Source organism: Mytilus edulis, chromosome 2, assembly GCF_963676685.1.
Source record: "Mytilus edulis chromosome 2, xbMytEdul2.2, whole genome shotgun sequence".
In the NCBI taxonomy this organism is placed as follows: Eukaryota; Metazoa; Mollusca; class Bivalvia; order Mytilida; family Mytilidae; genus Mytilus; species Mytilus edulis.
Genome location: NC_092345.1, coordinates 103021947 through 103038319, shown reverse-complemented (window position 1 = coordinate 103038319; position 16373 = coordinate 103021947). Strand labels below are relative to the sequence as shown.

Here is a 16373-nt window from a genome sequence, read left to right as displayed (position 1 = left end):
TCAACTGGCTTCTTCTATTCACAGTCAATTATTTCAATTCAAAAGCAAACACAAATTCAGCAACAATCTTTTGGTGACCCGGCAGTCAGCGGTCTTAGGTTCATGTATTGCTTTTCTTTTTTTTAAAGAAAGCAACTTGTTTATTCTGTGAAGAGCAAATAACTGAGTGTAGAAGGCTTGATAGTTGCATTCTGAAGTATATATGTGTGCAACATACCTCCTACACATTGTTGGTGCATTGCCAGCTGGTACGACACCACACGAGCCTACTTTAATTCCGGTCCTATAATGTTTTTTTTTTTCTAGAAATGAGCAAATTAGTAACTCTTTTAATTTCTTATTCATTTTCAATATGTATGCTTTTAAGGGAATCTTTAATTTGTATAATATGTGATTGTTCTTGTTGTTTCTGGAAAGTTTGTAATCATGGTTGGATTTTTTATAGATCTAAAAGTTGTTACAAAGAAATGGAAAGTTCAAAATGTTTAAATTGTAACCCTCTTTTTTTTTGCAGTGATCTAAAGAGGTAGGGCCAATTTGTCCGGATTTTTTTCACAGAAGGGCCAATTTCAAAACGTGCCAACAGAATAAAATTTACTATAAAAACAAAAAATAAAAATGCTTTTTGATCAATATCTCGATTTACATTTATTATGATAAAAAAGTTATGTTTTTCGTGACTGTGACAATTTATACTACATTTTCCCTCAAAAATGAAATTGGTTTAGTGTGTCCTTATTATATAAAAAAACACTTTTTAATGGAAAAAATTGTAACATCTCTAAATTGTACCAATATACAAAATGTAGCTCCTTATTAAGAAATTCTTGTCAAGTATCGCTGTGGCTCAATCAGTAGAGCATAGAACTACAAATGAAAGATTGTTTTCAAGCTAGGGTTTAAATTTCGCTCAGACATTTTGCATTTTTTGTGTTGTTATATTAAATTTTAGTGTTTCTATCATATTTATTCGGATGTTTGCTTAATTCATAGCGTCACTCTGGTTCATTCTGACTATATAGTATAAATCATATTATTAAAAAAAAATACTGTATCGCTTATTGTGTGCATTCCTATGACTGTCCATACTCTTGACTTACTTTCTATTCATGTGTTTACAATGTTAACATATATGCAAGGAACAACTGCCGTCAAACTGAAGAAGGTGCCTGAACATAACCAATAACACGAACATTGATTCTATAGCAATGAATCCCAAATGTTGCGTGTGTAATATACACATAACATAAAATAAGGCCATTGTATACAAGTTTCAAAACAACACAAACAATTTTTAGAAACTTTTTTTGAACATGGCATAATATGTAACAAATGCAGTCAACAGCAATCAGTTTTGTCGCCAATTCACTTACTGTGTAGATACTAGTACTGAAATTCTTACCACCGTCCCTACACCGGTACCTAAGTCATCCGAAAATAAGACAACACCACAGAACAAATCAAACATCAAGAAGCTGTTGCATCTTTATCACAACGAAGGGCCGTACATGTATGTTTATCTAAAATGATGTTTCTTCATGAAGTGTATCATTCTCGCTTCTCTCTCATCGACTTATTGAAAACATCTCCTTCAATTTATGTTTTATGATTTTTATCGTTGATGAATTCCTGTACATCCCAGCATGTGCGATGCATGTAGAAGGTCATATGATGATTCCCAAACTACAAAAGAAGGCATCACAAATATATTTTTTAAGAAATAAGACGTTAGGTATTTCATTCAGTAGTTTACCCGCAGGACGCACGACTATATGAGAGACATTATAGTGCCTTGTGAAAAGGTGTCCATCTGGACAGTTGTTCATAGAATTTTGGTATTAGATAATGTCCATTGTCATAAAATATAGTCCCTCAAGTGGACAGATAATTAGCCTACTGCAAAAGTTATGAAATAGTATCAACCCACAGGACAAATTTTCATAGTAGTTTCTATATATATATAATAGAGAGACATTTAAGTTTTAAGGAATACTCACATAATGCTAATGACAATGAAAGAAGAACAATAAGAAGGAAGTGTGTAAAGTATAACATCAAATGTGAAGAACTTGACTCTATTTATTATTAGAAGAAGCCTAAAGAAAATATTGTTTGGTATTAAATAATGTCCATTGCAATGAAACAGACTAGAAATTGCCAAGTATCAGTATTTTACTCAAAAGTAAAAACCTAACAACTAAAATTGTGAACTTTTCCTTTTTATGTTGCAACATTCCAGCAGCCTCTGCATACGGAGTATATATCCCCCAATTGATATATACGATATTCCCGGGCTTGTATTTCCTATCATGATTTCTTTGATAGCGGGTTCCTGTTCACTAGGAAGGTATTAAACCATGAGTTCCAAATGGTGAAGTTGAAACCCCTCCTTCATGAATTCCACGGACTCCATCACGAGTTGATTGACCGTTATGGAATATCCGTTTCAAAAATAATATTGGATATGTTCCTTATGTCGTTACTACAATCCCGTTCCCTTTTAACGAATATGACCTTCCGAATTAGACTACTTAGTCTTTAGTTTTCTATGTTTGGTCGTGTGCACTTTTATTTGTCTGTTTGTCTGTTTTTCTTTTTTAGCCATGACGTTGTCAGTCTATTTTCTATCTATGAGTTTGAATGTTCTTCTAGTAACTTTCTTCACTGTTGTGTTGCTTTGTTACTTTTTTGTACATAAATCAGGCTGTTAATTTTCACGTTTAAATTGTTTTAAATTGTCATTTCGGGGTCTTGCATAGCTGAGTATGCAGTATGAGCTATGATCATTGTTGAAGATGGTACGGTGACTATAGGTTTTTGGTCTCTTTTCTCATTGACAATCATACCACATCTTCTATGTTATATGAACGTACAATATAAAAGTATTTATAGCCCCTCTGAATCAAAACAATTTGTGCACTTTTCTACGGAATTCGTGGACTCGATTGCAACCGCTGCTTTTGTGATATAGTATAATGTTGAGAAAAAAGTCCAATATCAATAAAATACAGATGGTTTTTTTTTAATTATTTTACTCATGGTGCTGCTATCTTTTGATTATGAAGATGTCTTTGACCATGATTCGTAAAATTCAATAAAACTTTGATACAGTTATCAATGTCTAAATACACTGAGACGATTAAATTTGATTCGTCGATGTTACTCAATACTGACTATTTTAGCTTGATATTTATTATTGGTATATAACAAGTAACATACTCAAATGCAGCGCTTATATAACTGTATTTTATTTGTTTATCATCTTCCTTTAATATCGAACCTTAAAGCTGAGGTTCTATTCAAGTACTAACTATTTATTACAAAAACATATTTTTTCTTTTTTCGACTTTGAACTTTTTGTCTCCGTCTAAACAAGTTGCTACACAGTAATATGTCCCTGCCTGCCTGTCACTTTTTTCAACAAAGACTATAGTTTGCACTGTTTCGAATTCCTTGTAGATAGGGTAAACATTCTTGGTAACTTCTACCCTGTCATCAGACGTTGTTGTTTGCAGGAATAATTCAACTTTGGCATTTCTAAAACCAAATACTCTGCAAATCAATGTAGGCATTTCAGCGTTACCACTTTCCTCAAAGTTTGTTATGATTAATCCAGTGAGAGGAAAGAAAGGCTCTTTTAGGCTTAAACCATTGTAAAGATAGCTCGTTAGTTCAAAGACATACTTGATATCTACGTTTAACCTGTTAGTTGTAGAAACTATTACTTTTAACAAACCATGATACCGTCTCTTGGTGTCTTTCACTAAATCAATATTAACAACCTTTAGCTTGTTGGAAAATGCCGGAACTGAGATCTCAGAAAAACTTAGAAGTGTAGTATTACCATCCCGTGTGGCTATATCATTCACATACTTGGATGGTTTTGTATTGATTTCAAACCCTTCAAACGACGTAGAGATTTCATTAACAGAACTGTCAGAGTCGTAGGCGAAACCAAACATGCCTCTGTATTTCCTCGTACTCGATTGCTTGGCTAAGAAAAACTCAAAGTTATCAAAGTTATATGTTTGTGAAGAGACAACTGCAGGGAAACCTAAGTCAGAACCTTTAAATGTGATTTCATAATTCTGATAGCTGTAGAAATGTCTTGTTTCCTTCTTCTTTTTTAAGTGTAAAAATTCGTCATGCTTGTATCTGACAATAACTTTAAATGTTTTCTTTGCTATATCATGCGGCGTCAAAGAAGTTGATAGATCGAATGAAATCAAACGGCCATCAGAAACAGACTTCACTGAACTCCCATAGACGGAGAAATCCTTGTTCTTAATGTAAACTACAAAATAAAAGATTACTTTGGAATATCTCATCAAAGAAAATATGGTGGTGCTAAAATATCGATATAGAAAACGTAAATATTTAGCTCTTTATTAGTACAAATATTGTAGATATTATGATACATTGTTTGAAGTTATGAAATGGCATACTCTGTAACAACAGATGTGGAGTTATTAACATAAGACCGGTTAAAGTAAAACATTTCAAGGATTAAAGAACAATATAACACAAGTTCAGACCTTCCATACGTTTGTTAATATATCCCAAGCCAGGATTATAATATTACTAGTCTTTACTAAGACTTGTTTCTGTTAAGAGTTTGACAAATCGTAAATGCAGTTTTTAAATATGATCACTTTTTGTCTAATTAGTTCACATGGCTGTTTGAAAACAAGTTATTTTAAATGTGATAACGTGTGATAATAACAAATGTCTTTATGACGACTACTTACTAGATTGCACAGGAATATTATCTACAAACCATGTAGAATGATAGTCACTGCCGAAATATTGTTTTTTATTCATTTTAAAGTTGGCTTTGATATAAGTTCCATATCGCCCTTTTGTTACAGTGATGGTCTCAAACTTCATTTGAGGAAGCTCAGTATTGGCCGAGTCAAAGGCTACCGGTGGCAATCTCTGTAAATGATAATATTAAAGCATTCAGTGGCCACTTTGGAAAATCAAACGAAAAGGTTTTGTGTAGCTACCTCTAACATTTTATGTATATCCTTTACACCTCAAATATATTTAAACATTGTTATATTATTTAATTAACTGATATATATTTATATTTATATTCACTTCAAAATAAAAAAAAAAGAGTGAAATAATGAAACAACACTTAATGACTTAGAATAATTTAATTTAAGGGTCATCAAGGGACGGTTATGCATAGCAAGGCGTGATAAAGATGCACATGGTGTACATGTGTATAGACAATTTGGTTAAAACATTACAATATGAGAAGATTCACAAAACTGGCATGTTATCCTTGTATTAAATGAGGATGGGGTTAATACATAATTGAAGGTGTACCGACTGTAGGAGGCACCAAAGTATGAAGATAAATGGTACCAAAGTATGATGATAAATCATAAGAGTACACAGTACCAAATATAAACTATTACATAAGTACATCCAAACAAGTGACAACTCTATGACAGATCCATCTATTGGAACACCAATGAAGTTCATACACGGCTGTCAACACAAACAATATTCATTATTACTCTACATAACAGCAAAGCAACGTTAACCCTCTTGCTGCCGAGTTTATTCTTGCTTTGTCGCGCCACAAGCATCTTGACGTTTCTTATCTGTGACGTTGCAAAACTTGTGCCTATCTGTAGAACTGCGCTTTCCCGCCGTCCATAATTTTTCCCGCGTCAATGTAGCCGTAATTATGAAAACGATGTATAAGTAATTTTACGGAAGTTAAATATGCTCTAAGATTGACATAAACGATGTTTTTAATACAAGATTATTTACAAATACAACTTTTAACCTTGGAATAGTTTTTTTTTTATCTTTCTTGTCTTAAAATAAAGTGAAAATAATATACCAATTGCTATACTAGCTTTAAGGGCGACTTTGTTTTATCTTTGTCAAGTGAAATGCCTAAATGATTCTTAACCACCTACATGACCTATAGAATAGTAAAATATTTATTCTCATTTTTTTATTAGGTAATTGGTATAAATACTGAAAATTTTTTCTCTCAAATCATTATATAAACGGCAAAACAACGGCCTCAATGAAAATGAAAATAAAAACAAAGTGTGTACAAATTCATAAAAATAAATAAAATCTCCGAGCAGCTGTTCTATGATTCTATGAACTTCTTGTTGTAAAGTATCAAACGTGTCAGATTAAAATTATCATGATTTCAATCCTTGTTTCGGTAGGCAAGGAAATATTTTTTATATACAAATTATTATCCATACTCATTTTGATTATTTTTTAATCATGTTTATTATAATTTTGTTGACCACGTATTGCTCAAAATTTTAGAGAATACGAATTAAAAAAAAAAACATAGTAAAAACGAGGAAAGAAATTCTCTAAAATGAATTCCTATGGCCTACAAGTGAACCTGAATCAATAATAAATCATTTTCATTTACTATGATAAAGTACACACTGTAATTGACATACACGAAATATCTTTAAATCTGTTAATTGATAAATTATTCTCTTCACAACGTTCAGTGGCAAATATTTCATGCAATATTAAGGACGTCTGAAATTCAATATACAATAAATCTATTGCTCAATGAGTCCTACAAAGTAAAAGATCTGTGGTGAATGACAGAAAAAAAGAGGTTGACTGGGAAAGGATATCTATGATATATATGATAGGAATAGAAATCATTGTGTCTACTACTAATTTAACATCCCCATTTCGAATGAAAATAAACATTTTTAAGGCAGTGCTTCTATGATGAAACAGGTTTAAAATGTATTGAAATATCGTATGGCAATACAAGTACATCGGTTAACATGCGTGTACTTTTACAAAAAAAAATCCTAGCTGAGATTTCAATCGTGGTATTTGAGCCTAAGGGAGCTACCATTTGATTTTTATGGGGGGGCTAGGATGAAATTTGAAAAAAATAGGCAGGACAGGAGTTCTGATTAAAAAAAATAGGCAGGATGAGACACTTTGCAAAAAAAAAAGGCAGGATGACAATTTATCAAAAAAAAGTCAGGACAAACTAATAAAAAAGAAGGCAGGACCGAATAAAGTGAAAAATAAAAAGGCAGGACAGAGATTACAGTTAAAAAAAAATGCAGGACAAAATTTTTCATCCTAGCCCCCCCATAAAAATCAAATGGTAGCTCCCTAAAGTAAATAAATTAATTAAAGCGTGTATGGTGTATTGTGAATGAATATTAATATTTAACGTAATCAAGTATAACAGTTACCTTTTTTATGATTATTTATCAGGGATAAGATTTTTGATTTATACGAGATATTCTAATTGATAGATTTACGAAAAATTAACGTAAAACAAATTTCTCGAAAGAATGCAACATTTTACATGAAAATGACGAACTAGATAATTAGTAAACACGTTAAATAAGTTTGTATTATAGTACTTACAAGTTTATGATCCTGTATCATTTCTTGACATCCGTTTAAAGTTTACTTTTAAAGCATTTTATTCAGTTTGCTTCATTCCCGCCAAAATCGCCCTTTTGACGCCGTATTTTGACGTTGTCAGTGCCTCTGAGTATTGTGACGTTACAATGGACCTTTGACGTTCTACACAATCAACAAGATTTGTGTGTAGAAGCCATAAATGTCCCTTTGGCAGCAAGAGGGTTAAATCTGCAAATTTGATCTCGTATGTTTGTTCTTTCCTCGCCTGTATTCGAACTCATGCTATTGGCATATCGAGACAAAAAAAGTCATCATAGATACCAGGATTGTATTTTGTACGCCTGACGCGCGTTTCGTCTACAAACGACTTATCAGCGACGCTCGAATCCGAATTAGTTAAAATTTGCAAAAAAAAGTACAAAGTTGAAGAGCATTGAGGATCAAAATTTCTAAAAGTTTTGGCAAATACAGCTAAGGTAATCTATTCCTGAGGTAGAAAAGCCTTAGTATTTCAAAAATTCAAAAGTTTTGTAAACAGTAAATTTATAAATATCGATCCAGTGGAATGGAATATATCGTGATTTTTCAACGGGTTGGTCCTTTATGACAAATGTGTTACCCTGAGTGATAGCGAGGGGTAAAATATCAGCATAAAGGGACAACCCGTGGTAAAATCACGATATATTCAAGCCCCCCATGAATTATTTCGATTCTAATAGGACAATACGGCTATTGTTTCGGATCGAAGCGCTCTAGGTGGAGGTAAATATTTGCCGTTCCCATAAATAAACGCACTATTAAATTGGCATAAAAGAACGGATCAAACTGAATAAGTGACATGCTTAAAGTTTTTACAATAACGTATTTAGATAGTTTTGGGTGAATTTAAATTAACTTACTTATAATGTCTTATACGTTTAAAAAAAATAGTCTTATGCCATATTTAGCCTCGTTTGTTTACGTTTCCTTGTTGTGATGATATTTTTTTAGGCAAGCGTGTATTTTCCCGTAAAATTTTTATATTCTTACGTCATCGTTCTTTGCCGTCGGGTATCTCATTCATAAAAAAAGCATATGACGTGGGAGTACGATTGGAACAGCCCTGACAATATATTCATATTTTACCACGGGTGTGTACTCAAAGCGTTTGAAGGACGTCATGTTAGAATAATAGATTCATCATAGATACCAGGTTTATATTACCGCCGCTCTAGACCACTCGGCCACCAAGACTGAACTAAACCTAACATTGTTGTGCTGATATTTAGAGTAACTATGTATATAAGGTGCGTGTTAAGTCGTGTATCACCTTCACTGGCGATCTAATGAATGAATCTGTTGTAGAGTTTTCTTTTGTTACAACGTACTTATCCAATGATATTTCTGTGACTGCAACTAACGATCTTTTGCTATTTTTTGCAATCAATTCCATCTTCATGCCTTATATAGTATGCACTGTGTTACAACTCTAGATTCTACTGTCACCGGGCCACCGAAAGATGATAATTTAAGGTATTATGTATAATATGTTTGTTTTCAGCCGTGCATCACCTTCCAGGGAGTAAATCATCGGATCTATAGAGACAAAAGATAGAAAGTACAGATCTGAGAGAACTCACAGTTACTGAAAGCTAGTTCAAAGCCAACAACAACTAATAAAGAACAATGTGTGTATAAGACACGTGCATTTTGAAATTTATAGATATAGGAAGATGTGGTATGAACACCAATGAGATCACTCTCCATCCAAGTAAAAAAAAGTAAAAAGTAAACCATTATAGGTCAAGGTACGGCCTACAACATGGAGCATTGGCTCACACTGAACAGCAAGCTAATATGAGGCAGGCATTACCTGTAAATGGGGACGAAGTCTGTATGAATTATTTTTTTGTAACTTAATTATTTGTCAAAAAAAAGAAACGGAAATACCGTAACGTTTCCGATTTTGGTTCTGTTGTTAGGGATTTTAGTTGTGACGTTATTTAAATTATGACGTCATATGCAATGTAAACAAAGAAACGCTATCATCAGGTAACGTTTTTTCATATCAAGGAATTATTAAAAATGAAATTGGTATTGCGCGTTTCTTCCTATTTTATACTAGACTGATAAATATATATTTTACTCAAAGTTTCATACAAACGAGACCGGAAAAAGGAAGTATATTGTACATTTCTGCGCAGGTCCGGGATTTCAAAACATGACATAAAAAAAATTGAACGATTTTGAGTTCATTAGTACAATGAAAAATTCGGGAAATTTTCCCGATTTTTTTTTTTTATTGAATTTTCTACTGTTATTGGGGACTTCGTCCCCATATAAAGGGCCCCAACAAATTACTAGTGTAAAACCATTCAAACGGGGAAACCAACGGTCTAATTTATATAAAAACGTGAAACGAGAAACACGTATGAACTAAATAAACAGAGGACAACCACTGTATAACAGATTCCTGACTTAGGACAGGTGCAAACATTTGGTACCAAATCGTTTCCCTTAAAAAGATAATATAACATAGAAAGGCACACTATAAAATATCTATTGGAAAATAAAGGCAACAGTAGTATACCCTGTTAGAATTCATAATTAGATAGAGAAAAAAAATCCGAGTTACAAACTAAAACTGAGGGAAACGCATCAAATATAAGAGCTTAACTCAATCAAATAACGCAAAGTAACACACAATGAACGAATACATGTGATCCGTGATACCCGAATGCAAATACACACTTAATAAAAAGTATAAGAGATAAACAATTAAGGTAAAAAGTAAACAGGTTTAAACAAAGTTAAAATATGATACCGTTGTGACATGTTAAACAATATTTAGAAAATCATCACTTTTGAAAAACCTGCGTCATATTATTCGCAGGTAAATTGTTATTAGGTACCCAAACAGAAAAATAAATGAACAAATTGCTTTCAAATCATATTGAAATCTCTTTCAAATTGTGATTCTGCGATTTGTTAGTGCCATTTGCTTGCGATTCATTGAACAAATTATAAACAAATCAGAATTTTCCAAATTCCCTAAAACTGATTTCTTCGTGATTTTTTCAATTGTATGATTTGTAAGCAATTTGTTTCTGTTTTTGTGTGATTTCTTTATGATTTGTTTACTTAGCATATCGTATGAAATGATTTGAAAGTGATTTGTTAACTTTGTTAGCTAGAATGGTGTGATTTAGTTATGATTTGTTAACTTAGAATATCATATGAAATGATTTGAAAATGTTTTGTTAACTTTGTTAGCTATCATGGTGTGATTCATTGATGATTTGCTACAATGAATTAAATATTAATGCATTCCAATTTTCTTTGTTAATCTATCTCTCTGACTTCCGGTTGAGGTCAAATTCAAATTTCAAATACTGTCATATATTAACTGAACAAAGAAGGTTGCAAGATGAGGAGTTTTATTCAGTCTATGAAAGATCACGGTGGTAAGGAATCTCAGTTATTTATTTATAATTTCACATACTCAACTAATACTATTCAAACGTTAACCTTTCAAATTTATAAACTGTGCATTTCAGTATTTCGTTATAATCATGATAATTTTGTACTGTGAGGATTAATTTTCAAAATAAAAATGTATTTAAAGACTATAGCTTCCCGAGCCACCAGACAAAATTCAATTGCAAGTTTAATGTTTTAATTGTTCCAATTGGACCAAGACTAAGACACATCACCAATTCGACATCATTCTACAAAATACACGTGGTTGCTCATGATTTTTTCAAATTTCGCTATAGTCAAATTCGAGATAGAAGTAAGAGAAACTTACACAGAGGGAACAATTTGTTCCTCGTCGCAACCTTTCTGAGAGTTTCAGGTGTAGAACATATTTTTGATCTGGATGTAAATGATTTAATCTGTGAATTGATGATTGATATCAATTTATTTACGATTTGCTTGTGACTTCTTTGAGGTAGGATTTATGATTTACTTCTGATTTGTTAAAGATTTGATAACAATTTGTTTATAATTTCTTTATCATTTGAAAACGATTTAGAATTTAAGATAAACGTGATTTAAAAGCTCCATGTCACAAGACAAATAATGTATACAAAACTGCAATACCGTGTGAGAATTTTGTGCTTGCAATATTTACAAAATTATTAATTTCCTAAAGTCATTCTAGTAGTTCCAACTACAATTGGAAAATACTTTTGGTCTTTACTCATTGTTAAAGGCCGTACGTTGACCTATAGTTGTTATTATCTGTGTCATTTGGTCTCTTGTGAAGAGTTGTCTCATTGGCAATCATACCACATGTTCTGTTTATATTCATACATATTTCCAATAAATATCAATGAACAATTTATCAAAATTTCATTATTGATGGGCATTTCAAATACGCATTGGATGAATTCATATCAAATTCATCCTTAAACAAAATGAGTGATACGATTGTAAATAGTATTCCATGTCTAACCGAGACCATAAAACTAGCAGAGAATAATAAAAAAAAATGAGGTTCTATAGCATTTAAAAATGATCAGCTGTTTTACTGTATGTCAAATAAATGAACAAGTTTTAGTACTCAGTGTTCATTAATGAATATTCATTTAATTGAAATACATGGAATAAAAAAAAAATGACTTTTAATATATATCTTCAGTTGTATTTTTGTAGATTATGATAAAAAAGATTGTTTACCTTGTTATATTGAAGCGATGTGTAAACGCTTCCACATAATAAAAATGATAAAACTATATAAATAATACCCATCTTTGTTATTGAATGTGTTTAGTGTCACATTGAAGCAAACTTTATAGGGTAAGAGGATAATTATTTGTTCGCCTACTTTCGAGCTAATTATCTTTTGATTACAAATTATGTCAAAAACGACGTGCATAATATTTCAAAAGTAGCCAATTACTGGAAAATGACATTTGAAAAACAAATTATAATTACAGTATATCTGTTACCAATTTCATAACATTTAAAAGTGGTTTATTGGTAATTTTAAGAATCATTTGTCTGTCAGCTACACTTATCGTTAATGCAAATTTTCATTTTAGCATAATTTCTGTGGACTTCATCTGATAATATTTTTCGTTTCTTCAATTACACACCACTTATATAGGCAATGCCTTGTCGGGTTTAAATAATCATGGTTAGTCATTTTGAAACTAGTGTGACCGAAATAGAACAGAAATATCGGTTCAACCCACATATTAAAAGGCAACAGTAGTATACCGCTGTTGGAAATTCATAAATCGATTGAGAAAAAAACAAATCCGGGTTACAAACTAAATCTGAAGGAAACCCATCAAATATAAATGAAATACCACACAACAGAAACACAATAATAAAATGTAACACACACAGAAACGAACTATAAAAAAACAATGGTCGTTTTCCTGCTTTGGTAAAGAACATTTTAAGAAAATAAATAGTGGGTTGAACCTGGTTTTGTGGTATGCCAAACCTTCCGCTTTTAATCAAAAACAAATCCGGGTTACAAACTGAAACTGAGGGAAACGCATTAAACATAAGAGGAGAACAACGACACAGCATTAAAATGTAACACACACAGAAACGAACTAAGTACTAGACGAAATCTATTTTAATATGTCCGTTCACCGTCATGTCATGCAGTTGTTACATCCAATTACCTCTTTATGGTAGAACTGCGGGGTATTATAATGTCATAAAAACATCTGAAATTTGTTAAATGCTTTTGAGGTTTATGATAACAAATGGACACACATTGCTGTATTTTCACCTTAAAATCTGTTCTGTGAACAGACTTACCAGTGCAGTGTGGAAAGTTTGAAGGGCTGGCATCAACTAGATATATAAAAATTAACTGCATTTTGTGTTTTCAAAAAGCTAATATTATTTTTGGATTTTTATTTTCCTGTCACTCATTTTCCTACCATCACTTGTTTTTTAGTATCTCAGACTTCCATATTGGACTTTTACAGTTTAAGGATTTTTTTAAAAATATACCCGTTAAAATTATACGGTTCTATTCTTTTGGGAGGTATGAACAAGTACGCAGTCACGTTCAACTATTGAACCCAAGTCAAAATTTATCATAGACGAAACCCGCGTTTGGCGTAATAAATTAGAATGAAATTCAAAACAGTGTAGCTGTGGCCATTGATTGACACATTAAAATCATCCATTGACCGGGACAATTTACGTGAACGTTTGTCTGTAACAACCACTGTTCACGACGTACCTACGATAGACATTTAAACTGTGGGGTCACCAAAGGTTTCTTAACGCCTTTAATTATAAAATAATTCGAAAAATTAATCAGGAATAACCTTTGTGTTTTGATTTATATAATTGATATAAATCAAAATATCGTGTTATTTCTGATTAATTTTTCGAATTACTTTATTTAGGTTTTGAGAACCTTTGGTGACCCCATAGTTTAAGTGTCTTTAAAAAGTACATAGTGAGCATTGGTCGTTACATACAAACGTTCACCTAAATTGTCCCAGTCAATGGATGATTTTAATGCGTCAATCAATGGCCACAGCTACACTGTTTTGAATTTCATTCTATAAGCCTGGTATTTTTGGTAACTATTTACACCACTGGGTTGATACCACTGCTGGTGGACGTTTCGTCACCGAAGGTGTCATCAGCCAAGAAGTCAGCACTTCGGTGTTCGATATGCTATTATGATATATTATCCATGTCAAACTGTACTTTAATGGTCTACAATGAAATACTTACTAAATGCTGGTGATGCTATGGTGATGTCAACATGTCTTTGTATCCTAATGCTGATTAGACATGAATATCAATTATATGGTCATTATCATAAATTGCCTGTTTACAAGAGTATACATTTTTCCTCATGCGAAGGATTTTCTTATCCCAGGCATAGATAACCTTAGCCGTATTTGAAACAACTTCTCAGAATTTTGAGTCTTGAATGCTCTTCAACTTTATACATGTTTGCCTCTATAACTATTTTGATCTGAGTGACACGGATGAGTTTTATGTAGACGAAACGCGCGTCTTGCTTAATAAATTATAAGCCTGGTACTTTTGATAACTATCAATCATTATCAACTGTTTTGTATTTGGGATGTTTAGATACGCAGCCTCTGTTTTAATTACTTTACCGTTGTCAAATTTGAATTATTATACCAGCTTAGATCGGTCACTGCTGTTTATTGTGAATGTTTTTTCACGCAATCGCTGTTCTAACATCTTAACTGTCATCACCTTTGGAATTTTAGAGTTGAGCCAGTTCATATCGCACATTATAATTTTTATTTGAGGCTTATCTTTGCTGTCTCAATTTTAAATAGCCGTATAACCTGCGTCATGTTAGGACATTTTAAAGTGTACTGGCGTTTCTATGATGTTCTGGTAGATCTGTTTTATTTTATAGATTTCAAGATTGTTAGTATAATGACCAGAACAGATTGATGTGATTCATTTTACATTATAACCATACTGATGATGGATATCTGTTATCCGACAAATTAGTACTGAGAAATCGTTTAAGACACGGATGTTTAGAAGTTGGTCTCTTTGTTGATAAAAAAAATATTGATTTTTAAAATCACAGATATGTTTATTGTAGAGACGTAATGGGGCATATCAAGCATACAGTATTATATTATGATACATAGAAAACAATTATGAAAAATATGTATATTGTGATTGTGCATACATTATATAGGTTATAGATGTTAAAACTAAAACTCAGCATGTTGTTAAATAGTAAGAAAAAATATCTGAAAGTATTGGGTTGTCTAAAAAGTAAAATCTCAAAAATACTGAACTCAGAGGAAAATCAATTCGGATAGTCGATAATCAAAGGGCAAAATCAAATGACAAATCACACCAAAAACTGTCATACTTCTGACTTGGTACAGGCATTTTCAAATGAAGAAAATGGTGTATTATACCTGGTTTTATAGCGCTAAACAGTCATATTCGCAATCATTATAAATATTTACAAAATACACCAACCTTAAATCTTCAAATATTCTTGTTCACAAAACTGAGACACAACTACACCTGTCGATCAGCTATTTATCAATAGTACAATGTAGTGAACAGTTTTTACCTGTACCATAATTACTAGAATGAAGTAAATAATATTTTTAAATAACTTTATATAATATCTGGACAAAATAATCAAATTGTATCATAAATATGATTTGATAAAATATATAAATGCTGATATAAAAATATTTTTTCTCTTTTTTTCTCTAATTTCCAAATTTCACATCATTTGCTTAACTCTATACATAGAGAGATAACTCAAGAATTTCTAATGTAAAATTTAACATGTTACAAAATTTCAAATGCTTAACTTTATACAAAGAGGGATAACTCAAAAATTTCTAATGTAATTTTTGACATGTTACACAAAGACAATTGAAATAACAATATAACACGTTGTTAAGATGATAAACAACGTCAGTACGCAGAATCTATAAATCAATACCATCGTGTTTGTGAAGTTGATACGGATTATTTATCAACAAGGTCTTGGTACCTTCCAATAAAGTACATACACTTTTAAACATTTTTAAATACCGTAAAGTAAAGAAAACGTAACGTACAAAATGTAGTTTTGTCTAATGATTTTAAAGTCTAGGTATAATTCATACCAAGTTAAAGTGTTGTTTCTTTTCAGGTTTACTGGAAATTTCAAGACAGCATTATTTTAAGTTATTAACAAACAAAGAATTAGAAGATGGAGATCAAGCTATTATATATTATTCCCGTCCATTTAATATTCTCAATGAAACAGAAAGAAATATATTAATAAAATTAAGAAAGGAAAAGGGCAATGTTTCAAAGCGACAATAACCCGATCAATGTAGCGAGAAACTCCCGCGTAGGCGTAGAATAGAATGTTTTGTCAAAATAAACAATTTATTAACCTGTCCATTTTGTATACTTGTATGTGTGAAGGGTGTTGTGTATGTGAGCTTACTCATTTCAGGTTCTTTTTGTAACTTTTTGTGTAACTTCGC

At 31.8% G+C, this 16373-nt stretch overlaps 1 protein-coding gene across 1 annotated transcript; it reads right to left on the bottom strand.

The window, feature by feature from the left end:
• Window positions 1-3174: 3174 nt before the first annotated feature.
• Window positions 3175-12185, bottom strand: LOC139513753 (uncharacterized). Its single transcript, XM_071302535.1, has 3 exons — window positions 12064-12185; window positions 4749-4935; window positions 3175-4294 (listed from the first exon to the last, which is right to left on the bottom strand). Exons 1-3 carry the CDS (start codon window positions 12133-12135, stop codon window positions 3318-3320), a joined length of 1236 nt encoding a protein of 411 aa, XP_071158636.1. The 5' UTR covers window positions 12136-12185; the 3' UTR covers window positions 3175-3317.
• Between the last annotated feature and the right edge of the window lie 4188 nt (window positions 12186-16373).

Bases quoted from the DNA above. Each gene is read 5' to 3' on its own strand.
- LOC139513753 (XM_071302535.1), bottom strand. From the start codon at position 12,135: ATGGGTATTATTTATATAGTTTTATCATTTTTATTATGTGGAAGCGTT. The intron at 4,936-12,063 runs GTAAACAATCTT...TATCATTTACAG, and splicing joins CATCGCTTCAATATAACAAG to AGATTGCCACCGGTAGCCTT. The intron at 4,295-4,748 runs GTAAGTAGTCGT...TTTATTTTGTAG, and splicing joins TAATATTCCTGTGCAATCTA to TTTACATTAAGAACAAGGAT.